Source organism: Panthera tigris, chromosome A2 (genome assembly GCF_018350195.1).
Source record: "Panthera tigris isolate Pti1 chromosome A2, P.tigris_Pti1_mat1.1, whole genome shotgun sequence".
Taxonomy (NCBI): Eukaryota; Metazoa; Chordata; class Mammalia; order Carnivora; family Felidae; genus Panthera; species Panthera tigris.
In genome coordinates, this window is record NC_056661.1 from 114,353,943 (window position 1) to 114,380,606 (window position 26,664).

Below are 26,664 nucleotides of genomic sequence, written 5' to 3' on the forward strand. Positions count from 1 at the left end.
TCTGTAACATGAAATACACAGTATGTTTTATGCAGTTGGCCTTGCGTGGTATGACACAGGAACGCTTGGAGAGCAGTTACCAGAAATGATGCAGGTTGTTCCAAATGCTGCATGGAATTGCACAGATCTCCTAAAATGGGCTCATAAGTACATTTCTCAGCAACTGGCAGCCTGTGCAGCTGTTTCCAGCACCTTCTGGTGCAACATATGCTATTATCCATATATGTCATCCCCAATTTCAAGTGATGGAAGAGATAACTCCCCCACTTGTGTCCCCTCTTGGGAAGGGAATGTACAAGCACTGGGAAGAGCTGGTCATCTGAAGCACAGCTAAAGAAGCGCAATTGTGACATGGCCACGTGCGCTGTGGGTGAATGACTCAGTAAAGGAACCGCATCAAGTTGACAATGAGGTTGGAGATTGAAATTTTGTTTGATGAAGGATATTAAAGTAGGGTCCATAGGAAAGGAAGTCCGTTTAACTAGAAACGTGGAATCACAACATTGAAACGGTGCACATCTGAAAAGAGAGAATAGATGCTAAGAGTGAGTGAGTCAGAAGCACATGAGTTGTAAGAGCTTGAACTCCAGAGACCAGATCAGGCAAGACTGCTTAATACCATCACATGATCTGCCCTGAGGCACCCTGTATTTAATTAAAATAAGGAGTGGGGCGCAGCAGAGGCCAGAAGAGCACTGTTGTTCTTAGCGGGTGGAGCCAAGGGAGTTAAAAGTTAAACCTTGATTGCCTGGGTCTGTGAGAATTCAGCATGGAATGTTTCTCCTGTTTCCTGGGGTTGCTGCTGCTGCTGGCTGCAAGATTGCCTCTTGATGCTGCCAAACGTGAGTAACTGAGTTTCTGTGTTTAACCCATTCTTTGTCAACTAAAAGGATGGATTGCCTGAAGTATTGTTACCTAAGCCAGAAGGGGACTTCCTGAATCTCCTCAGGAAACTTTCGTGCTCATTCATGTCTTCTGGAAACACTTGGGAATGTTGAAACCACAGCAAAATGTCTCCAGCTCCAGCTTTTGCTTCCGGCTCTTGGAAAGTAATAGCCACGCAGACCCTCTCTTAAGGAGCTTTTTTTTCCATTGCACTGGCCACCTCCTCTTGCCACACTCAGGGATCAGGGAGCGTGGAGGTGTGAGGGGAACAGTCTCTGGCCTGAGAACAAAGCAATGGCTCCCACGAAATTTGGTCTAGTTTCTATCCAGTAGCGTAGTCAGCTCAAATGAAATGAGGCCTAAAATCTAGATCTGCTCACTAATCATCCCAGCCCAGAAGCCGTTGCTAGTCTTGTTGAGATTTTTTCACAGACCTGCAGGAGCTCCTTTTCGAGTGAGGTTACTAAGAGAAGAGCCGAAGCCCTGGGTCTCAACTCTAGTCCCACGTTAGAGGTTGGAGATTTTCTAACCATGCTGAGAGGCTCGGATCGATGAAACCAGAATCTTTGGAGATGGGCTTAGAGCCTCCTTGCTTAAAAAGCTCCTCTTGTAATTGGAATGCAAAGCCAGGGTTTCAGTTCCCTGCACTTGTGTGCGGCCCACTTGTCTGTCCAGGGGATAGGTGGCTGTGGTGGCCCCCACGCTCCTGCAGGTAGTGTGCAGTGGGAGAGGGAAGGTCTCCCAGAAGGTCCACCCCACCTCACTGCAACAGAATAGGGACATTCAGTGATGAACAGTCCGGGGGTCCTTAGGCACCTGGGTGTCTCTGCTTGACAGCTCAGACCCTGGAGCCTGCTTCTGATTCTGTGTCTCCCTCTCTCGCTACCCCTCCCGCACTTGCGCTCGCGCGCGAACTCTCTCTCAAAAATAAACATTAAAAAAAAAAAAAAAAAAACACACTTTAAAAGTCCAGGGGTCCTGATTGTGTCAGACCATTCCATGGGGTTTACAGGGTGGGGGAGGATGGTAGGCATAGGGAAGGGGCCAGTGTCTACCTCGTGCCCGTGTGTAGCCACTCTGCAGCTATTGCACTTACATCACTCAAGTACTCATCCCCACAACCACCACCGAGGAGCAGATGGTCCTCTCCCTATTCCACAGGTGTGGGAACCAAGAGCCCAGGTTTTTGCACCTGCTGGGCCCACTTGTGTGTGAGCAGGATCCTGGACACATGGGCTAGGCGCCCACACAAACCCTCTTTTCTCTCCCCTTCCTCCTTGTGGGGGGAAAAGTCCTTTAATTAGGTTGTCCTTGCAGGGTGGGATCCCAGCAGGAATGCTGAGTCTAGAGAGAGGAAGAGGGGGAGCTGCTGGTACCCGTGGAGTGCAGGCGAGGTTACCCAAGACTGGAGAGGCTCAGGACGGGGTGAGGCTGAGAAGGGGCTGCTGGGGGCCACAGAGCCCCCCAGGTGAGGGTGAGGGGCAGGAGCAGAGTGGCCAGAGGCACAGTCCATTTTCCTAGTGGCTGAGCTCTCAGGCTTGGGCTGTGCTGGTCCCCAGAGACACCAGCCCTGCCATCTCTTGTGACTGGGTCGGGGAAGAGGCACCCTGTCGTTGATGAGGGAGTCCAGACCAAGGATTTCACAGGGTGCCGAGGCTGGGAGGCTGGCACTGTGATGATTGTGTTTCCTAGACATGGAGCCTAGCCACAAAGAAGGCAAGTAACTTGCCCCAGGCTACACAGCAATTAAGAGGAAGAAAGCTCAAGCCAACCTTGGTCCTTCCTGCTGTTGGACAGACTTGGTTCCCTACCAGCTGTGGGACTGGGCCACAAGTGACTTAGCACCATTGAGCTTTCATTCCCTCATTTGAAAAATCGGGTAATGGGGTTCTTGTGACATTAGCTAACAGAAGGTGCTTGGGGTAGGAGTCCTACAAGGTAGCAATTGTATTACCTCAATGTAGCTCCCAGGACAGAATTCCCTAGAGTCTGCAGTCGTAGGAGATAGAGGGACAGAGAAGTTGACAGTCAATGGAGACCTGTGCCTAATTCTAGCCTTCTTTCCATCAGTGCTAATTTGTTCTGCTCAGTGAAACAGATTAGCCTGATCTTAAATATTGGCTGTGGGTTTGAGAAGAGTCCCAATTTATTAAGCAAAATGTAACAAAACCTGTCATTCCTGTCTTCACCTTGCCCTAGACTAAATATTCTGTCCAGAAAAAAAATAAGGATGGGTAGAATTTACCATTGTATCAAACACCACGGGATTCCTTGCCCCTGGTAAAAAGGAGGCAAGAGTAGGTATCAATAAAGTTAACAGCCAACCTGGCCACCACCTATCTGCTGGTACACACAGCAGAGGTTCTAGAGTGGAGACAGAAAAGCCACAGGGGTGCTGCGTGGGATCCATTTCCCTTCACTTCTAGCCCTGCCCTCCCCCCCCCCACCTCTTTTTTTCTTTTAAAACCTGCTTACTGTTAAGTATGTCTTATTTTAATTTTTTTTTTAATGTTTATTTTTGAGAGACAGAGTGTGAGCAGGGGAGGGGCAGAGAGAGAGGGAGACACAGAATCTGAAGCAGGCTCCAGGTTCTGAGCTATCAGCACAGAGCCCAATGCAGGGCTTGAATTCACAAACCATGAGTTCATGATCTGAGCCAAAGTTGGACACTTAACTGACTGAGCCACCCAGGTGCCCCGAGTGTCTTTTTTTTTTTTTTTAATTTTTTAATGTTTATTTATTTTTGAAAGAGACAGAGCAAGAGCAGGAGAGGGGCAGAGGGAGAGGGAGACACAGCATCTGAAGCAGGCTCCAGACTCTGAGCTGTCAGCACAGAGCCCAATGTGGGGCTTGAACTCACAAACCATGAGATCATGACCTGAGTTGAAGTCGGATGCTTAACCATCTGAGCCACCCAGGTGCCCAAGTGTGTCTTATTTTTAATTTCACCTCTTGAGGTCCTTGTAAAGTCACATGCAGTTTTAAGAAATAATGCAAAGAGATTCCCCTATACACTTTATCCCATTTATCCCAATGGTAATATCTTGCAAAATGATTATACAGTATCACAGGCAGGGTATTGATACTGATACAGTCAAAATACCAAACTGTTCCAACACCACAAGGGGCCTTCATACCCTTTTAAACCTACAACCCTTTCCTACCCCACCTCCTGCTCTGGTAACTGCTAATTCATTCTCCATTTTTATAATTTTGTTACTTCAAAGATGTTATATAAAGGGAATCATTATAGTATGTAATGTGAGGGTATTGGGTTTTTTTACTCAACATAATTTACTGAAGCTGTTGCATGTATCAGTAGCTCTTTTTTATCACTGGGTAGTGGTCCACAGTATAGGATATGCCACAGTTTAAACATTCTCCCATTGTGGGACATCTGGATTGTTCCAGTTTGAGCCACTATGAAGAAAGCTGCTACGAACATTCATGTACAGGTTTTTGTGTGATGATAAGTTTCCATTTCTTTGAGACAAATGCCCAAGAGTACAATTGCTTGGTTGCATGTTAATTGCATGTTTAGTTTTACAAGGAACTGCCAAACTGTTATCCAGAGTGGCTGTACCATTTTATGTTCCCACCAGCAATGTATGAGTGATCTGCTGTCTTTAACCCATGCCTACGTTTGGTATGTTACCATTTTTTATTTAGTCATTTGGATAGGTGTATAGTAACATCCCATTGTGTTTTTAATGCACATTTCCCTACCGTTTAATGATACTGGACATGGTTTCATGTGTTTCTTCTGTCATCTGTACATTCTCTTCAGTGTAATATTTGTTCAGGTCTTTTATCCATTTTTAAATTAGATTGTTTTTTAATGTTGAGTTTGGGGAATTCTTTATATATTCTAGATATCGGTCCTTTATTGGAAATGTGGTTTGCAAATATTCTCTCCTAGTTTGTAATTTGACTTTTCATTTTCTTCACATGATATTTCACAGAGCAAAAGTTTTTCATTTTAATGAGGCCTAACTTATCTCTTTTTTTCTTTTATGGATCATATTTTTAATGTCAAGTCAAAGAATTCTTGCCTAGTGTAGAGACTGAAAATTTCTCCTATGCTTTTCACTTTTTCAGAGCACCATTCATTGAAAAGGCTGTCTTTCGAAACTCCATTGGGTTGTTTTTGCATCTCTGTCAAAAATCAGTAGGGTGTATTTGAGTTGGTCTATTTCTACATTCTCCATTCTGTTCCATGGACTTGTGTATCTATTCTCTGTCACTCTTTTAAGTTTGTATTTTTCCTTCACTGCTGACATTTAAAATCAGAGGAGAAACCCATGTTTTGATTATGTTTCCGGAAACACTGGCTTTCTCTCTGGATCTGAGGAAGACGAAGACACTTTGGAGAATTGAGAGAAATAGGTCCTGGGAATCAAAAGATGTGAATCTTCATTTCCACTCCATGAAAGGTGACCTGAGTGAATCCTGTCACTTCTCTAGGCCTGAATTTCTTCATCTATAAACTGAAGTGATTTGAACTAATGTTAATTCTTTCCACATTGAGTATTATAGTACTCCATGACTCAATTCAAATGAATATCCACTTATAAACATTGATTGATAAACCTGCCTTCACCTAGTATCTGTTTCCAAATAAAAACAATCTCACAGAATCACAAGACATTTGGGTTTTGTCTTACTTGTTTTTTCTCTGATTTGGAGGTCTTGAGAAGACCTGGCCTGAGGTTACACAGCCTGTTTAGTAACAAAATCAAGACTAGAAACCAAGTTTCATAACATTCACCCATTGTGAGACATCTGGATTGTTCAGTATTCATTTCAATATTCTTTTCCATTCCATCCGCCTCCCTTATAAGATGGAAACAACAGGCTGTTCCCTCCACCTACCAAAAAGGAGAAATAAAAGACAGAGGTTAGTGGCATCCATTCAAAATGGCTTCTCTTAGCACCTACCAAATACCACACCTTCTGAAAGTTCTCTTTCAGTATTTAAGAGAAGACGGGATTTCTAGTCCAGATGACACAAGATCGTATGAATTGATGAGAGGAGAATTTAAGCCAGTGTATGATTAGGGGCTGGCTGTGAGTTATAGACAATTAAGCTTTTGGTTGTGAATAACAAAATACTAAAAGGGTTTGAGCAAGATATATGTTACCTCAACCAGTACAGATGCAGGCAAGGCTAGATAGATAAAGAGCTCAACAGCATCAAGAACTCTTTTTGCATCCTCAGTGTATTGGCTGCTTCAGATCTGTGCCCTCATGATTAAGTATGGCTATCACAGCTCTGGGCCTCACATTATATTACCAACTCCCAGATCACTTCTGATGTGAACAAAAATGGAGGCTATTTTATTTTATTTTATTTTATTTTATTTTATTTTTTATTTTTTATTTTATTATGAAGGAGGAAAACCTTTCCCAGAAGCCCTCAGAAGACTTCCTGTTAGCTCTGAATGGCCAGGTTCTAATCACCTGCTCCTGCCCATACTGTAAAGAAAGCTAGGAAAGTGAGCCTTTGGAATTTTGAACTGTTAGAATAGAAGCTCTGTAACAAGGTGGGGAGGACAAGCAGGGGTGCAGGCTGGAATGGCTGGTAGGTAGGCAACCAACAAATCTGCTACAATCCTCAAAGAAAGGAGAGACCACGTGAACCCTGGAATTGTCAGGCAAGGCCAAAAGACCAACTCAAGATGAGAAAGAATTTCAAAAGAATTAGAATTTTGTAAAGCCTGGAACAACCACACAAAAGGATATAGCTAATAAGTCAGAAGAAGAGATAAACTCAAAAAATAACCTCATAATAAAAAAAAAGGAACAAGGAACAGATAGGACAAATGGAAAAAGAACAAGATGGTAGATTTAAATCCCACAATATCAATAATTACATTAAATGTAAAATGACCTAAACATGCTGAAGATTAAAAAAAAAACCCAATATGTTGTCTATAAGAAACCCACTTCAAATATAAAAACATAAATCAGTTAAAAATAAAAGGGTAGGGGCCACCTGGGTGGCTCAGTCAATTAAGCATCTGACTTCAGCTCAGGTCATGATCTCACAGTTGTGTGAGTTCGAGCCCCGCATCGGTTTTGCACTGACAATGCAGAGCCTGCTTGAGGTTCTCTCTCTCTCTCCCTCTCTCTCTCTGCCCCTCCCCTCTTTCTCTCTCTCAAAAATAAACTTTTAAAAATCTTATAAAAAAATAAAAGGATGGAGAAAGATGTACCAGTTAATCACTAAACATTACTATCAAAGAGTTCTTCAGACAAGGAATATTACCAGACATAAAGGGCAATTCCTACTGGTAAGAGGATCAATTCATGAAAAAGACTGCACAATTCTAAACCAAGCTTCAAAATACATTCAGCAGGGGTGCCTCGGTGGCTTAGTCAGCTGAGCATCTGACTCTTGATTTTGGCTCAGGTCATGAGATCGAGCCCTGCATCAGGCTCTGTGCTGGGCATTGAGCCTGCTTAAGATTCTCCCTTCTCTCTCTGCTCATTCTGTCTCTCTCTCTCAAAAATAATAAATAAGCAAAAAGTGATAGAACTGAAGAAATTGGCAAATCCCATAATTATAGTTGAAGATTTCAACAATCCTCTCTGAGTAATTGAAATAACAAGTGGACAGAAAATCAGTAGGAACATAGAAGTCTCAAAAAGCATTATCAGTGTGCCTGTGTGCTCATTCGGTTAAGCGTCTGACTTTGGCTCAGGTCATGCTCCCATGGTTTCTGGGTTCGAGCCCCGCATCGGGCTGTGTGCTGACGGCTCAGGCCTGGAGCCGGTTTCACACTTTCTGTGTCTCTCTCTGCCCCTCCCCCACTTGTGTGTGGTTCCTCTCTCTGTCAAATAAATAAATAAACATTTTTTAAAAAGCTTAAGCATTGTCAACCAGCTCTTAACGTAAATGATATTTAAAAACCAACAACCGTAGGGGCACCTGGGTGGCTGAGTCATTTGGGCATCAGACTTCGGTTCAGGTCGTGATCTCACGGTTTGTGAGTTCGAGCCCCATGTCAGGCTCTGTGCTGACAGCTCAGAGCCTGGAGCCTGCTTTGAATTCTGTGCCTTCTTCTCTCTCTGCTCCTCCCCTGCTCATGTTCTCTCTCCCTCTGAAAAATAAAGATGAAAAACAAAAAACAAAACCCCCAACAACTGTAGATTACACATTACATATGGAACATTCACCAAGTCAGACCATATACTGAGCCGTAAAAAAATTAGATCGCTCAACAGTGGGCTCTCCAGTACTGGTATGCATCTCTTGAAAACCTGGAGGCATTCCTCATCCTGGCATTCTTTTAGCCAAGAGAACATTTATCATTGGCAGCAGTGTTTTCCTAATTATATTGTATCAAATCCAATATTCAGAGACTATGTACTGAGAAACCAAATAATAGCTAAGAAATACTAATTTTCAAAAATTTTCCTTTGAATTTTACTCATTTAAACTTCAGAAAGAGGATCTGATTAGTTTTATTTAAGCTATTTCCAGTAGAAATTAAAAAACAAAAACAAAAAACAGGAGTGCTCGAGTGTCTCAGTTGGTTAAGCGTCCAACTTCGGCTCAGGTCACGATCTCACAGTTCATGAGTTTGAGCCCCACATAGGGCTCTCTGCTGTCAGCTCAGAGACTGCCTCAGATCCTCTGTCCCCCTCTCTCTTTACCCCTCCCTGCTCACTCTCTCTCTCTCCCCCTCTCTAAAATACATATTAAAAAATTTTTTTAATACAAAAATAACTTCTATTTGTTTGACATATTGGAAATATCAAGTATTACTTTCCAAGCTTATGAAATGAAAAATTGCTTTATTTTAAGGTAAGTACTAAAAGAAGAATGAAATAGACAAAATAATTTGTTTTTCAAATATTGATATAGGATTTCATGATGTGCTGAGCAATGAAAGAACTTCTGGTTATATGAGGGAGTACAACCAACTCAATGGTTGGTCTTCAGATGAAAATGAGTGGAATGAAAAACTGTATCCAGTGTGGAAAAGGGGAGACTCGAGGTGGAAAAACTCCTGGAAAGGTAAATCAGAAGATTCAAGGCAAACAACTATCATTTCCTATCTAAGTCAGTCTCATAGATTGTAGACTTGGAGATCGCATGGCTTGTGTTGCTTCCATGAACTACAGTACTCTAGTAAGTGGGAGGAACCTGAATTTAGCAATCTTTATCTGAACATGATCACTTTCTAAGTCAAACACAAAAAAGTTTAATCGCCTCAGAAACTGGTAAGTTTGTAGTTCTTGGAAGATTTTGGAGAGCAAGCAGGTTTAGCCTCAAATCTATTTACCTAATATGGGAATGGTCCTCTTCAGAAGATCAGAGACTCTGGAGTAGTTTTGACCATCTCAAAAGTGTGGTTTATCAGAAAGTGAGTATCTTGCCATTTGCATGAAAGAATGAGTCCTTCTGAGTTTAAAAAATACAAACCTTTAAAACTTGTTTTTGTATAATCAAACAGGTTTTTTTTAAATTTTAAGTAAATGTTCTTTCTATGCTTAGATAATTCTTTAATTGGTTTGACTTTTTTTTTTTTTTTTTTTTTTTTTGTCTTCTAGAATGTTGTGCTCTGAAAGCAAAAGTTAGGAATCCAGAAAATAATTGATCGTAAATAGGCATAAAGATGGGAGGGTGCCTGCTGACTCAGTAGAGCTCAGGACCCTTGATCACAAGAGTCACAAGTTCAAGCCCCACACTGGGTGTGGTCCTTATTTAAAAAAAAAAAAGGACAAATATAAAATAAAATAAAATAAAATAAAATAAAATAAAATAAATTACAATAAAATAAAATACAATAAAATCAAGGCATAAGGATGCTCTGGTCCTTATTAGTGGATTTAACTCTTCTTTGTTTACTTATCAGTGAAAGGAAAAAGGTGCTTGATCATTAAGCTGCACTTTTTTATGTCCTAGGTGGCCACGTGCAGGCGATTCTGACCAGTGATTCACCAGCACTTGTGGGCTCTACTATAACGTTTGTGGTAAACCTGGTATTCCCCAGATGCCAAATGGAAGATGTCAGTGGCAACATAGTTTATGAGAAGAACTGCAGAAATGGTAAGGAATGTTACTCATGCCACAGGAACAGGCTAGTTCTCCTATTGGAGACCTACATCATAAACCTAAAGGCTCACAGGTACCTCTGTACGTGCAAGATGCTATTATCTCATGTCACCCCCTACTCAAATTGGGTAACAGGGAGGGGTTCCCACATCAACATTAGCCAAACCCACTTGAGCAAACAAACTAATGGCTTTCTGCCTCCTGGAACTTTCTTCAAAAGTTACATTATCACGCTCAGCCTTCTCTTAGTGTCTAGTTGATTAGCCAGAAAATACATTGTTGATTCTCAGATTTTGGTTTGATTACTTGGAATTCTTTTGGCTACTCAGAGAATAGCCAGTTTGACAGATGTTTACTGATGAGATTAATTTCTGCTCACAAGTATCACTTATGCAAATGTGTGGCTAACACAAATGCTCAGATGTGTATATTTTGGTTTTGCTTTGCTCTTAAAGCAGGTGAGCTCTTTGTACATGTTAAAGAGCACAAATGAACACAAATGCATCAAGGGAAATTATCTTGAGAACTGCACAGTCTCAAAAACTCTGAGCTAATTACTGAGACTCTTTGATCATTGACAAGACTGTTAAATGCACTTATGATCTGATTGATTGATTGATTGATTGATTGATTTTGAAAGAGGGAGCTTGTGTGAGTGCAGGGGTAGGGGAGAGGGACAGAAGGAGAGAGAGAATTCCAAGCAGGCTCTGTGCTGACAGCATGGAGCCGGTTGCAGGACTCAATCCCACAACCCTGGGATCATGACCTGAAGCAAAACCAAGAGTTGGACGCTTAACTGACTGAGCCACCCAGGCGCCCCATGATCTGATTTTATTACTTACAACTTCTAATAGATTGTCAGTGTGTTCATTCCTTATTATTTATCATCTTCCTATTAGGAATTGTACATTAGATTCTGTACAAAAAGGGTTTGATATTTTTAAACTGTTAAGTGCTTAATATTTTGTAGTAATTTTTCTCTTTTCTAAAAAAGCTGATTTATATGAATATTTCAAATGACAATCTATCTCTCTGAGCATTTTTATATAAAGGAGTCTCAGTGACTTATGAAAATGTTTATATAATATCTATTACCATGAAAAAGAACTAGGGGATGGGGCGCCTGGGTGGGTCAGTCGATTAAGTGTCCGACTTCGGCTCAGGTCATGATCACAGGGTCCATGAGTTTAAGCCTCGCATCAGGCTCTGTGCCGACAGCTCAGCTTCAGATTCTGTGTCTCCCTCTCTGTCTGCCCCACTCTCGCTTGTGCTCTGTCTCTCAAAAAAAATGAAGAGATGTTAAAAAAAATTTTTTTTTTTAAAGGAACTAGGGATCTTTGAGGAAAATACTAATTCCAGGTCGAGGACAGGGAAAGTACCAGGTGAGCCTGCCCCAAAGTGCAGAAATGCTCAAGGACCAATGGAGACACATCACAAGGACATAGGAGCTAGCTTGAAGGGACTCTCACTAGCTATTTGGGACAATTTAAGAATTAAAAAACAATAATAGATTAATAAATAAAAAGTTTCTTCAAAAACGTCAGTGACATAAAAAACCAAGAGGGAAAAAAAAAAAAAAAAAAAAAAAAAACCAAGAGGGTGAGGAAACTATTCTAGGTGAAAAGATATTTACCATAACCTGTTTAAAATGAAATATGTTGGGACACCTGCCTGGTTCAGTCAGTAGAGCATGCAACTTTTGATCCTGAGTTCAAGCCCCGCATTGGGTATAGAGCTTACTTTTAAAAAGAAAAGAAGAAATATATCATATATACAAAAAAGTTGAAATCAGGGTATACTGAGTACACAAATACCTTCTACCTAGACTCAACAATTGTAACTTTTTTCCATATTTACTTCTATTTTTTTTTTTCTGATCATTTGAAGAGACAAAATAGCCACATGTTGTATGTGACCCTTGATTAGACTTTAGTAGGAGTTTAATGATACTGAGGTTATGTAGGAGAATGTCCTTATTTTTAGGAGAAGCATGCCAAAATCTTTAAAAGTAGAGAGTCATTTGATGCCAAATGACTCAGGAAAGAAAAAAAGAAGAAGCTACAGAAAGCAGTACCAACATAAAAAGATAAAGCATCCTTCCGTTTGGTTTGAATACAGTTGTGATTCAGAGAACCAATATTAAAAATAAATATATTGTGATATCTCTAGATTGAACCTTTCTAAATAATTGATTTAGATGAAACTTTTACTGAAATGTAACCTATCTGCAGGAAACAGGCATACATATGCATCACCAGATGAATTCTGAATTTTAGGGTTTTAGTTGTCCAACTGTATTTATATTTATGAAAAATAGGAAAAGATGTTTAATTCAGTGATGAGCATTGAGCATTCTGAGCCCACATGACAAGCCCGGCTTGTGTCTTTCTCTGTTTAGATACTGGTCCATCTTCTGACCAGTATGTTTACAACTGGACGGAGGAGGTTGACTCGGGAAATGGCAACAGCCCAGGCCATCATAACGTGTTCCCCGACGGAAAACCTTTCCCTCACCACCCCGGATGGAAGAGATGGAATTTTGTCTACGTCTTTCACACACTTGGTGGGACTTTTTACAAAACTCCCTTATCTGCTTCTTTACTTTCCCTTTAAAATTTCCTTTTTTTTTCTTTTCTTATTCCATAATCAAGAATTCTAACACTAAGAGTTTCACAACAGTTACTTTGTTAACTTTTCTTAGCTGGGGTGGAGGGTATGGAATAAAAATAAAATCTTGTTTAGCCTTAGCAAATCTTTGGGACACTATAGAATTGAAAGATGGGAAAAAAAACGAATTCAGCTTTCTTTTTTAAAATAAAACTACTCAATTTATTTCTGTCTAAAACAGCAATATGAAAAAATATTAGTATTTCTTTGGCACACAGATGGACATTTGATTTTTTTCTTTTTTTTTTTTTTTTTGTCAAGAGAATTTTTAAGAAGGAAACTTATGCTCTTTATAGGAAATTTGGAAAATACAGAAAAGTACAAATGAAAAATGCAAAGTATATAATTAACACCAGATGTTACCACTGTTAACACAATGGTGGGTTTTTTTTTTTTTTGCTAGTATTTCTTAAGATTATACTGTATACACATTTTTGTTGAGTATCGTGAGCATTTGGCTATTATTAAAATTATGTACATTATTTTAACGACTGCATAATATTCCATTGTGTAAAAATAACATAATCTAACTACTATTCTTCTTTGACATAGTCTACCTTCTTTTTTTTTTAAGCACAAATGTTATCCACTTTTGTTTTATTATTGTTGAAATGATTGTTTTTAGGAGGAGCAAATTTAGGTTATAATTAGCAAAACCGCTAAGTTCTTAGTTAAAAACATCACCAGGTCCCACCTTGCTCTGACGTACAAAGACTGCTACCAATCCTACAGGCTCTAAATTTCTAAATGTTTTGTCTTCATAAATTAGAGAAAGTTTCTTTGTCCAATTAACTCATTTATAAATCAAAACAAATATTAACAATGCACATCAGTTTAATGAAGTACAAAATATAGATCAAATATTATGCCCATCTAGTTAAATCAGGGGATTGAAGGCTGGCTTTGTTTCACTGTCTTCACGGCCCTGGCAGTCAACTCACCAAATGTCATCATTTCTTTGACTTTACCATTTGCATGGAGTCGTGTATGCTCACTAACACTCCATTCTCTTCTTAGCCCAGTTAACATCCATTAATTTAGCTAGTTAGGATGTCTTTATTAAAAATCAGCTCTCAGCCCAGAAATTGCCATTTTTCTAACAAGACTTTTGAATTTCCATATTCTGATGCCTCTGAGTTAACTGGTAATCTCCTTCAACTACCAAGTGCTTCTGTGGTCTTTCAGTGCCCAGGCTAACATTTTCCTCATGTATAACTAACTCCCCAAGAGATACCTTCTTCCCCTACAACCTCCAACAGAACTACCCCTGCATTTCAAGATAAAGGGGATCCCACATCACATCTCCCTGAGAAGATTAGTGTATTTTTCTGATACCTTTGACCATGTGACAAATATGGTCCTTAGTCATCCCCACAAGCATCCATCTTACCATCTCTGTTGTTCCAATCACACATCTATGCTGGGTGCCTCAATGGGATTAGAAAAACATCCCTGAATCCTGAAGGACAGAAATTACCTTCACTAGCTAGCCAGTGGTAGTTAGATTTACGTGAGGGCTGGAGAAAGAAAAAGAGTGAGTCAGGAGTGTCCTAGGAATGTGTTTATAGAACCACTGCATTATTTTTTATACTCTTTTTAATCACTTACTGACTGCATTTTTATACATGAATACTATTAGAAAGTGGAAGATTCTAGTCCCCTAAAAAAAAAAAGCTGCTCAATAATAGAGCTGAAATAGTAATATTGTTACAACAGTAAGGTAGATTTTTGGATAATTTGTTTTAACTCCCTTGGACACTTTTCTGTGGGAAACATATGTATTTCAAGTGCCTGATCACTTATAAAAACTTTTTTCTTTGTAAACTAAGGACTAACTGTATTATCCCACCAAACAGCTCTTTTCATTTTGACCAACTACATACAATTATATTTATTTAGTTGTGGGTTTGTTATAGAAGGTTTTACATGAAATAAGCACTATCTTCCTTTCTGAACCAGTTAGGACCACATCCCCATCCTGTTTTTCTTTTTCCAGAGCACTCTCTAAGTGGCAGTCACAAGTCGTTAAGAAACAACAACTTCCTAAAATGATCATGTAATGTGCCAATAACTAAAAATTGCCATCTTTTCAAAGGTCAGTATTTCCAGAAATTAGGACGGGGTTCAGCAAGAGTTTCTGTAAACACAGCCAATGTGCCACTTGGCCCTCAACTTATGGAAGTAACTGTTTATAGAAGACACCGACGGGCATATGTTCCTATTGCAAAAGTGAAAGATGTGTACGTGGTAACAGGTGAGTCGTGTGAACTCTAACTGATGGTGAAGCACTTAGTTCTGGTGACTAGTTCGTTAAGAAAGAGTTAGAGCCAAGTGTTCTGGGTTAGGTTGTGATTCATATAGGTTCCTTCCCAGACTTATCTATTATATTGTACCCCATCTATGATTCCAGAATAACTTGGGAAAACTTGTGTAGGAAAAGGGAAAATGATGCTGAATTATCCCTAATTTTAATTTTTTAACCTGAAAACATTATTGAAGTCATCCACTTAAAATCAAGCAATCATGTGTTCTTTCTATTTTCGGGTATATTTTTTAGATCACATTCCTGTGTTTGTGACTATGTACCAGAAGAATGATCGAAATTTATCTGATGAAACCTTCCTCAGGGACCTCCCCATTATGTTCACTGTCCTGATTCATGACCCCAGTCACTTCCTCAATGAGTCGGCCATTTACTACAAGTGGAACTTCGGGGATAATACTGGTCTGTTTGTTTCCAACAATCCAACTTTGAATCATACATATGTACTCAATGGAACCTTTAACCTTAACCTCACTGTGCAAGCTGCAGTGCCTGGACCCTGTCCTTCACCTTCACCCAAACCTCCAAAACCCACCTCTTTTCTACGTAAGTGTTTCCAGGTGATCTTTGAGTGGGGGGAGGGGGGTTCCTTAACACCTAAGAAACACACACACACACACACAAGAACATAGGTTACATAATTACATCACTAGTTTAAAGGATTGTGTAGAAACTCTGCAGTGATGCCATTCTGTACCTGTTATTCTTTAACTGCTTTATCACCATTTTAAGCTGTTAGAATAGAGAAAACAGGAGAGCATGTTTAAAGTCATTTTGCAAGTAGAATTTCATGACTTGTGTGCAGTTCTTTGAACTTCCTAATTTGTACTGGTCCTCGTTATGTGTAGAGATGCTTTCCCGGTCTGGCCCATCACATTTCTGTTACTCTCCCATTTTTTCTAGCTATGAGAGGACACCTTGTCCCCTTATAAACATTCAGGCCATCCCCATTTCCAATCTCCTCCCTGCCCTGCCCACATCCACCTAGTGTCCCATGAAACACAGCCATGCTTGAAAGTAGTTTCCAAATGGCCCAAGAAAGAATGTACCTTGAGAGTATTTCTCAGTGAGCAAGCTGGACAGACTCCAGACATAAAAATTGTTCTGGATATAAGGCATAATTAATTAAATCCCACGCTCTACTGATAGTATATAAGGACATTCAGGAAGTTGTTAAGAGTCTACTTTGGAAAGTGTTAGCTTGCATCTGATGCCCCATCCTACCCTACATTATTACATCTTAGCCTCACTTTATCAGGGGAATGGTAATAGACTGGCATCCCCCTCACTGGTCACAAGAGGGCGCCATCCCCAAGCCCAGAGGAAATACTCCATCACGGCGTCTAGACTTGTTGCAATTCTTTTTTTTTTTTTAACCAAATAATAAGCGTTATAATAGTGTGTTATTAATAAAATGAAATCTTGTTAAGTCTCTGGCCTAGCTAAATCAAGACAATACAAGTCATTACTGATTTTGATTCATTCTTCTTTGAAACGTTTTAAATTACAAAATTAATGCATGCTCCTTAATAAAAATTCAAGCGATAGAGAAGTCTAGAATAAAAGTGAAAGTCCCTATTCACATTCTCCTCCCAAGCATTAACCCTTGTTAATAGTTGAGAGCGTTTCTTTCCAGATCTTTCTCTATGCATCACGAACATATTCTATAAATATACATAGGTGTTGTTGGTTTGATTTTTATGTAAATGAGCTCATGCTATATATATGGTTCTGTAATTTGCTTTTCTGCACTTAACAAACATCATAGATCTCGTTCCCTTGTCAGTTCATATAAATATAATTCACTTTATTCAATGGCTACATAGTATTTCGTTGTAGGTATAAATACAGTATGTAAGTACATAGGGTGTATAAATGTATAATTTATTTAACCATTCTCTTATTGACACTTGATTAGGTTAATCCTAATTCCAGTTACAAATATAACTGCACTGAACAAATCTAATCATATAGCTTCATTCTGGTATTTCTGTAAGAATATCTTTTTCTATAATTATTGACGATCTTCTTTATAAGTAAGGAGACCAGGTATAAAATTCAAAATAAATTGTAGATGCCTGTAATTTTAGAACTGTCCAGAAATTCCTAAATGGTAAAGGATGTAATGTTAGTTTATTTAACATTCATTTTTTTAAGTTGCATTTTTATTAAGCTGTTTTTCTTAGAATATATTTATATCATACAGCATTTATAAAAAAAAATATGTTTTAAGTCACTGAAAGGGTATTTCAAATTTTTGTTATTATTTCCATAGGTTGGATCACTAGATATAAGGTAGTAACCTTATGAGTTAGTTACATTTTATAGTAAAGGGAAGCTTCACTATAAAGCCTGGCTTTATCTAATTGGTCCTTTAATTATGCCTTGATTTTACAGATACATGGATATAGACTTGACCTTATAGATATGTCTACAAAATTCCATATGCGTTTTTACAAGCATTCTACCAAAGGTAGAATCCTTAACTTTTGTCATTTGGGCGTTTTTTAAAAGAAGTTTTATTTTAAAAGATGGCAGGGTCATGATTCCATGTTCTAACTTGATAATTTCTGCCTGTTAAGGGGTCCAGCCATCTTTAATACCCAACACAAAAGAAATCTCTTGCTGTGTCTCTTTTCCAAAGTGTGTGCCATGCAGCAGTTGTTTCCAGAGAAGCTCTGGGAATCACTCAGAGAAGGCCCTCTGAACAAAGGAGAGTCACAGGGCACATCCATCTACCCACTAAAGGCTCAGAGGAGCCCTCGAGAAATCTCCCAACCAGCTTCATACCTACATGTCACTACGTTAGGGTGCAACTCGTCTGAAGTTCTGATGCCCTTCCCACCCCCCAACTAGGTTCACTTTCATGCCTTTTGAAATTTTCATTATGCTATTTTCCTTCCAGTCTTTTTATTTTAGTAAAGGAATACCAACACCATAATTAGAGCTTTTAAAATTGCGACTAATAGAGCATTAAATTCTTTGCCTTAATCATGTTCGACAAGTCATTTTCTTTTTTCAATGTTTATTTATTTTTTTTGAGAGAGTGTGTGTGTGCACAAGCAGGGGATGGGGCAGAGAGAGAGGGAGAGAGAATCCCAGGCAGGCTGCACACACAGCACAGAGCCCAATTCAGGGCTCAATCTCACGACTGTGAAATCATGATGTGAGCCGAAATCAAGAGTCACCTGCTTAACTGATTGAGCCACACAGGTGCCCCTGGGTTATTTTCAAAGTGTCTGGTGTTCATTCCTTTCCTTCCCCACACCTCAGCCCATCAATTGCTACAAGACTTTTAGAATGTAAGCTTTGGAGCTATGAAACACCCAAACAGGAAAAGAACTACCTTTCTCTTTGTTGCTTGCTTCTTAATCTCTTTTGCACCAAACTTCCCATCTGTAATTATGTATCTATATATGTTATAGCATATCTACATCTAAATAGATGTATGGAGACACAGCTTGGGACAAGGAAACATATTTATTAAGGACTTCCTATATGGCAAGCATAGTTCAACCTCAGTGGATCAGGAGGTGTTGTTCCTATTTTATAGATGAGGAAATTGAAGTAAGGACAAGTTAAATGATGTGCCCATGGTCTCAAACAGCCAAAACCAAGAGACCTGAAATCGAGCCCAGAACACCTGCCTCAAAAATTAAACTGTGCTTTTATCGATTACGGCCTGCTTGATTTAATCATGATTGCTGTATCACACATTTTAATATGGCTTCTACCTTTCATTTGATTCCTGTGTTTCAAGAAGATACAGGATTTGGTTTACTTATATAAATTAATAATTATAATGCCTCAAAGCTTTCACATCTACATGAACCATTACATGGTTCAAATTTCTGCAGTGATTTGATAGTATAGAACTCTTGATGTTTTTCTAAAGGGCAGGTAGATGTTTAAATTTTTGGTTGTCATGTACCTGTTTATATTCTTGGTTATTATGAATTATGTACGTCTTTTACATTCTCAGCAACTAATCTAAAATCTTATTCCAATCTCCAGCATCAGCTAATGACAACCCTCTGGAGCTGAGGGAGAGTCCAGATGAAATGTGCCAGATTTACAGATACGGTTACTTTAAAGCCACCATCACAATTGTAGGTAAGAGAAGCAGGGGGAAGGATGTTAGAATCTACCTTGGGCCACCCTCCTGCTCTGCTGAGTCTGGAGAGATGGGGGCAGGGGCACCCACTCTGTTCAAGGTGACATCACATGTGCCCAGGCAAAGACTCTACTAGTGTCTAGATTCCCACCTGTGTCCCTGGCCTTCCTTAGACATTCTGGTGGAAATGAGCCCAGCATAAGGCCCACATGCTAAGGAGCCTGATCCCCACACTGTGGAGTCCAGAAATTTGAATGAAGGTGCTTTGAAGAAAGGGCAGTAGCAAGTTTCCAAACATCCACTTTGTTCCTCTAGCTGATTTCACAAAGTCAGACTTCTCGTGGGTAAGAAAGGGCCACCAGAGATGGCTGTGCACCATGGGCACTGCCCACAGGTACCCCACAGAGAAGACAGGTGGGGGCTGAAGCCCAAGTTGTGCACGTGGGGCTGAGAGAAGGTGGCCAAGGCCTGAGCCTGAGCACTACATCTTCCCAGGAGGTAGCTTTTTCTGAAATTCTTGCCCAGAAGGAGTGCTGCCTTCTGACACATCCACAGACTCCAGAAATGAAGAGCTGGGTTGGAACGAAGAACAGTTCAGTTCAGTTCAGTTCAAGCTATGGGGTAGATTCCTAGGTCTGGTGTGCTTCTGGTACAGGGAGAAGGCTGTGTCTCCTCCATTTTGTGTGGCTTTCTGGTTTATTAGGTAACAGTCTGGTTTGGCATCTGTTGTATTTTGATTTGTTTTTCTCTGGGGGCTGTTTTGTTAGAGGGAATTCTAGAGGTTAACATCGTCCGGATGACAGATGTTCTGATGCCCGTGCCACAGCCTGACAACTCCCTGATGGATTTTGTCGTGACCTGCCAAGGAACGTGAGTACATGTCAGCCAGAGGAGCGGGTCAAGGCCTGAGCAAAGGCCTTAACGCCGTCTCCCCTTCCAAGTTGATTTAGATTCCTGATTTATCAGTCAGCCACGACAAGGAAGGGCCCTATGAGGCGCTCTGACGTGCACAGTTTTGCTCGAGTTAAGCAATGCTCATTACCTTTAACTGTTGATGAAATTGAATAATAATGATTGATTGAATACTTAACTGTGTTCTTAACATCTTATATCTGTTTTCATATTGAATCCTTACCCAATCCCAAGTCTCCTCATTTTACAGATGGGCCCACTGTGGCACACAGTGCCCCAAGATGGTGGGTACCTGCAGAGCATGGTTCATAGGCTGGGACCTGGCTCGGAACCCAGCTCTTAGGTCCCTGAGGCCCCTCTGAGTGGTGGGGAAACCAGTGTGGAATGGCCATGTCCTAGTGATAATTAATAAGAAGGGACAGATAAGAAGCTTGGGAGAGGGGAGGGATGAGGATGGCAGAAAATTGGGAAAAACCTAACGGAGGAATGAAGCCAGCTGAGAAGAGTGCTTGTCCTCCATGCCACCCATGCCTCACTAGCCCCAGCATCAGAGCTTGGTCTCTGCTTCCGGGAAGGCCACTCATGGGTGACACAGTGGCTAAGACAGTAATGCATGGCCACTTTGTCTCATGGTTGTCAAACCTCACTTATTCAAGTCCCAGATCCACCTCTGCTTGTGTGACCCGGGGCCAGTCTCTCCCCTTCCTGAGCTGGTTTGTCACCTGCTACACTAGGCTAATCTTACTTTCTTTATCAGGTCATTGAAAGGAATAGGCAAGGTCATGTCACACATCTGCAGCTCTGTGCCTTGCACGTAGTAAATACTGCATAAATAGTTCCTGTTGCTGTCACTGTTGTACCTCTGCAGGGACCCAGGCAGGGCCAGCTCTGGCATTTAATAATATATTTGCCGAACACCTAAGCTGTCTGTATCTGCAGGCATTCTAGGAAGCTCAGATGTGGAAGAATGACTTGGACTTCACACAGTTTCCAACAGCCCCTTGCCTTGGGGGTCATGATTTCTTTCTCCTCCACCCCCAGGGCCACACCTTTCTGAGGATACAGGGGAAGGAGTAGCTCACACCCAGGCTTTTTAGGAATAAATTATATGTGACAATTTGACATCATATAGTTTGATATTCTTATATTGTATGCAAGAATAAAATAATAAAGTGAAATTCAGTTTTATAGATGCGTAATGATTGTGATTGTCCCTTCTAAACTGATATGACATCTCTCTCCCTTGGTGCCATTTGTACCCTCAGAATCCCCACAGAGGTCTGTACCATAGTTTCTGACCCGACCTGCCAGCTCGCCCACAGCACAGTGTGCGACCCTGTGGATGTGGACGTGGCTGGTATGTGCTTGCTGACCGTGAGAAGAGCCTTCACTGGGTCTGGGACATACTGTGTGAACCTCACCCTGGGTGATGATACCAGTTTGGCCCTTACGAGCACCCTCGTCTCTGTCCCTGCAAGAGGTAAGTTTTGTTTTATGTTGTATGAACATTTCATACTGCAGGTACAGTGTGTGTCTCATAATAAAGCCATTCAAGTCTTTGTTGTCACTGTTTGATATTCAGTGCAAAAATCATTGAACTATCGTTAATGTGGATTTCAGAACTGGCATTAAAGTCCAACAGCAAATCTACTTAGGGCAGGGATGAGAGAGAGAGAGAGAGAGAGAGAGAGAGAGAGAGAGAGAGAGAACGAGAGAGAGACCCAATGAAATAATGACCAAAGGAAAATCGTTTGATGAAAAAAATCAGCTGTGATCATGGACCAGTAATAATGGGATACGATCACTGCATGTTCAAAGAGATTTATGTTTCAAGGGAAAAGTGTAAAGCCCAACATCAAAAAATAACAATGTTCTTCAATTAAACTATAAAAGGGGGAGACTTGTGTCATGTTTTCATTAGAATCCACCTCGGCAAAGACATGAAGCCAAGAAGAAAAATGAGAAACCAAGTGGACTCCTGGCTCCTTTCTAACTTGCCATATGTCTCCTCTTTCCCTTCCCAAATTCTAGCAAGCATTACAGCGTGACAGTGACAAACCAACCTACGTAGTCCTCACACGTTCACCAGCAAATCTCCTCTCCTCTCTGCCCCCTACTGCCTGGAGAGCTAAAATGGTAGCAGAGTGGACTAAAGGATTTCTTTGAGAGATGTTCATTTACTGGTGGCTTCTAATTTTCCCCAATCACAAATTAGAACTCCACCTGGTGAGCCCAACTGAATTTCACTTGTAATCGACTTTGTTAAAAGATACTGCTTTATCTCCTAGAAGAAATGCTTTGTGGTGGAATGGAAAGAGAGATTAAATTGTGTACACATTACAGCACTTACTTTGCTCCTTAATTTGAATCTTGCCAGGTACAATCTAATGACTAACTCACAAAGAACTCCTTTGGGGGGGGCGCCTGGCTGGTTCAGTTGGTTGAGCGTCCAACTCTTGGTTTTGGCTCAGGTCATATCCCAGTGTTGTGGGATTGAGCACCGCATCAGGCTCCATGCTGGGCGTTGAGTCTGCTTGGGATTCTCTCTCTCTCCCTTTGCCCCTCCCCACACCTCACACGTGCTCGTTCGCTCTCTCTTACAAACAAAAACAAAAAACCAGACAAACAAACAAAACAACTCCTTTGGATCTGGAGCCTATCTCATAAGGTAAAATGTACTGAAATATATATTTGCTCATTAACCATATAAAAGGCAGCTTTAACTTCCTTGAAAGAAGAGCTTAAGTAGTCATACATATAATTATTTGTATGAGAGCTTACAGTTGGTGAGATCTAAAGTATAGATTTTAAAAAAAAACAAGGATACAAAGGTACCCTGCTTCCTCCAGGACAAGATGCACTGGGACCGGGGTGGAGAGCGGGGAGGGCAGGGAAGAAGGAGGCATGCTGGAGGCCCTGGACCCTAGTGAGCCCCTGTCTTCAAAACTATTGCCTCCAGGAGATGCCACAGTTACTCCTCTTGTGCTGCTGTGGAGTTTTTTTAGAACAACGTTTTAGGGTCATAACCTATTCTATGAAGCTTCCTCAGTGCTAGCAAACCCCTGTTCTCTTATCTGGATTAGATGTTTAGATGTTTGCTTTCCTTTAATTCTCCTTGCAGTGAGTGATAACTTTAGGTGACCTGAGCCATTTTCAAAATCTAAATAAAGGAAGCTCAGAAAGAGAGCCTTTAATCCAGTGGGGATTGTAACTTGATGGCTTGGGTTTCAAAGTTGGAATTTCAGAAATATCCTTGTTCAAAGGCAAACCCATATACTTTGAGCAGAAATGACTTTTATTCATTGATCCCATGAACATTTGTGAAGCACCTGCAATTCTTTCAACAAATATTCATTGAGCATCTACTCTGTGTCCAACAGAGATCTAGACAGGAGATACACAGTTCCAGACAAGTGAGGGAATCAGATGAAGAAGATTCCCGTTTTTGTGGGCAGAAAGAGCCAACAAATAAGATGACATTGTGAAGAGGGGTGCCTGGGTGGCTCAGTTGGTTAAGCATCTGACTTCAGCTCGGGTCATGATTTCACAGTTTATGAGATCAAGGCCAGCATTGGGCTCTGTGCTGACCTGCTTCGGATCCTCTGTTCCCCTGTGTCTCGGCCCCTCCCCCATTCTCTCTCTCTCTCTCTCTCTCTCTCTCTCTCTCAAAAATAAATAAACATTAAAAAAAAAAAAGAAGAAGAAGAAGACACTGTGAAGAAAATAAAACCAGGTGGGGACATGGAGAGAAGTATGGGAGAGAAAGGGGTCAAGGTCAGCTCTCTAGATTGGAGGTCAGGGAAAGTCCTGCCCACCCAGCAGCATCTGCTTGGTGAAGGGCCTCCTTTGAACTGAAACCTGAATTTCAAGAGTGGGCAGCCCATTTAGATCATTGTAGACCAGTGGTAGGGCTTGGGTCTTATTCTGTGTGTGAGGGTAGCCACCGGCAAGTTTGAAGCGTGATCTGATTGATGCTTTTAAAGATCATTCTGACTGCTGAGTGAAGCAAGGATCCCTGGAAGGTAAAAGTGGAAGCAGGTACACAAGAGGTCCTCTTGGGGAGAAGGCTGGTGGCTGGGACTGCAGTGGTGGCTGAGGAGATGGAAGAAAAATAGATAAACCCCAATCATACTTTAGTGGTAGTGATGAGACTAGTTAATTTGCCAGTTTCCAGGAATACAGAGAGTACATAACCCCTGTTGTGTGGCTCTTGTAATCTAGTGGGAGAGAAACATGGGTAAAGCAGTAACTGCAACACAATGTGATCAAGGCAGAGGAAGAGAGGCAGGTAGAGGAGTGACACAGCCAGGTGTCGTGACCCAGTGCCCTCATGAATGTCTGGAAGGCACCCTGAGGGGTGAACACTTGAGAGGAGCCAGGGGAAGGACAGTCTTAGCAGAGGGCATGGGGATTTGTAAGAGCACGGGGAGGATAGGCAACTCCCAGGATTTTTAGAACCGCTGGAAGGGAGGTGGTGAGAGATGAGGCCAGAGGAGTGGCCAGGAGGGGCATGGAGCCCTTCACCTTGTGGGTGCTGCAGGGTCAGCTGAGACCTGAGCAGGTGTCTCCAGGACATGACATCTCTCTTCGGAGCCCTTTAACACGGTGTTCCAGACATGCTAACTCATTCTCTAAATGGAAGATAACCTGACCCAAAGACTATGTATTATTTAATGGAAAAGATTACTGAAAGCCCAGAGGGAGCCATGTATCTTCTGATAGCCACTTTCCTCATTTATTTAATTGCATTATGAGTAGCATGTCCTCTAGGTGGAAGATGTCACTAATACTGTCTTGCTTCTGTTTTAAGACCCAGCTTCCCCTTTAAGAATGGCAAATGGTGCCCTGGTCTCCGTTGGCTGCTTGGCCATATTCGTCACTGCGATCACCCTTTTGGTGTACAAGTAAGTTGCTGCTTTTAACACTTTAAGTTCCCATAGTATACTGTCAAAACTTCTGCATATTTCTGCATAAATGGGCCATTTTCCCTATTTTTTGCTTTTAAACATTCTGTGTAGGCGAGGAAAATCTTCCATTGAATGATGAATACCAAACTAGATTATTAATTTTTCTATGGTTTATTTTTAATCCTCAAAATGCTACCAGACATGAGTAACTACAAAATTGTGTCAGCTTAATGTTTAACATATAATCGCAAATTATAGTAGGCAGGCATATTTCTTGCATGAAGAAGGGAAAATAACTATACTTTCATAAGACATCAGTGTTTTAAAAGCTGTGGATTCGGTTAAATGGAATTAACCCTTTTACACTTGGCATGTAAGATTGTAGAAAGTAACAGTTCCAGCTGGAGATCTATTTTTAATCTAACATGTTGTTTTCAGAAAACGCAAGGGATACAAACTGATAGAAAACAGTACTGGGATCGTAGTCAAAGGCAATGGCCTCAGTGTTTCCCTCAACCGTGCAAAGGCCATGTTCCGCCCTGGAAACCAGGAAAAAGATCCACTGCTCAGTCACCAACCGGGAATTCTTTAACTCTTCAGCTTTATTTCTGACCAACAGCTTACTCCAGTGCCATTTATGTGAGCTGTGCCAGAATCGATGACTATTAACTTTTTTCCCTAAAAATTATTATTAGAATATATATTGTGGCTTAGGGAGGTCCAAAGGTTTTTTGGGGTTTCGTTTTGTCTTGTTTGTTTGTTTGTTTGTTTTTTATGGGCTAAATGACATTTTAGAGAAGTAGAGAGGAATTATACTGCGCACAACCTCAGCCATGTTACAGAACTGATAAAACCAGTTAGCAGTGCTTTTTTTTCATTATGATGTATGTTTCAGTTATAATGTGTTAGGTGATTAGTGGGATAGATACACTCCAAAGAATAGGGGGAGAAGATACTATTCATTAGAGTCTTGCCTAGGTTCACTGGAAGGAGAGGCTGGACACTTTCTAGCTATCCGTATAACCAAATGCATAACTCCAATGTATTCCTGTCCTTAAGATCATGTTCCAACCTAACTGAATTCTACTTCAATGAACATGCATGAGCTCCCAGCAAAACAGTAACAAGCCAAACATGCTTCTTATACTAAAAAATGTGTATATACTAATCTCATAAATAGGCGTGAATATTTTTGTGACAACCTACCTTGCCCAGGTGTGTAAAGGAATGGTATTCACCCAAGGGGTACCTGGGTGGCTCAGTCGGTTAAGTGTCCGACTTTGGCTCAGGTCATGATCTCACGGTTCATGGGTTCGAGCCCCACGTCAGGCTCTGTGCCAACAGCTCAGAGCCTGGAGGCTGCTTCAGCTTCTGTGTCTCCCTCTCTCTCTCTCTCTGCCCCTCCCCCACTCATGCTCTGTTTCTGTCTCAAAAATAAATAAACATTTAAAAAAAGTTAAAAAAAAAAAAAAAAAAGGAATGGTATTCACCCATTTATTCCATGGAAATTTATTTAGCACTTTCTGTGTATCAGGCATGTTGCTAGGTACCCGGCCCTGCACTCAGAGTGTTTACATTCTTGTGTATATATCTGGATTTCTGTACACTCTGGTGCATGTATTTGAAATTATACATTATGATTTTCCAAAAAGGAGGCCCATGCTTTTCCTATTGGTTTTCCTATTTAAATGATATAGTAACTTGATCAGTAAGGGTTTTACCTCCATTTGTAACTAAAACTACCATATGTCAGACAAGGCATTCTTTTTCTCTCCTTCCTGAAAAATAAAGT

At 40.8% G+C, this 26,664-nt stretch overlaps 1 protein-coding gene across 2 annotated transcripts; it reads left to right on the forward strand.

The window, feature by feature from the left end:
- The first annotated feature begins 635 nt into the window (after positions 1-635).
- GPNMB (glycoprotein nmb) lies at positions 636-26,177 on the forward strand. Of its 2 annotated transcripts, XM_007089057.3 has the most exons (11): positions 639-842; positions 8,756-8,908; positions 9,800-9,943; positions 12,348-12,512; positions 14,712-14,870; positions 15,174-15,485; positions 18,954-19,052; positions 19,821-19,923; positions 21,231-21,445; positions 24,776-24,869; positions 25,311-26,177. In XM_007089057.3, the coding sequence occupies exons 1-11, from the start codon at positions 770-772 to the stop codon at positions 25,462-25,464; spliced, it is 1,671 nt and encodes a 556-aa protein (XP_007089119.2). In that variant the 5' UTR covers positions 639-769; the 3' UTR covers positions 25,465-26,177. The 2 variants fall into 2 exon arrangements, with proteins under 2 accessions (XP_042824110.1, XP_007089119.2); XM_042968176.1 differs by lacking the exons at positions 24,776-24,869; positions 25,311-26,177 and adding an exon at positions 21,997-22,435 and having other exon boundaries at positions 636-842.
- Positions 26,178-26,664: the final 487 nt, after the last annotated feature.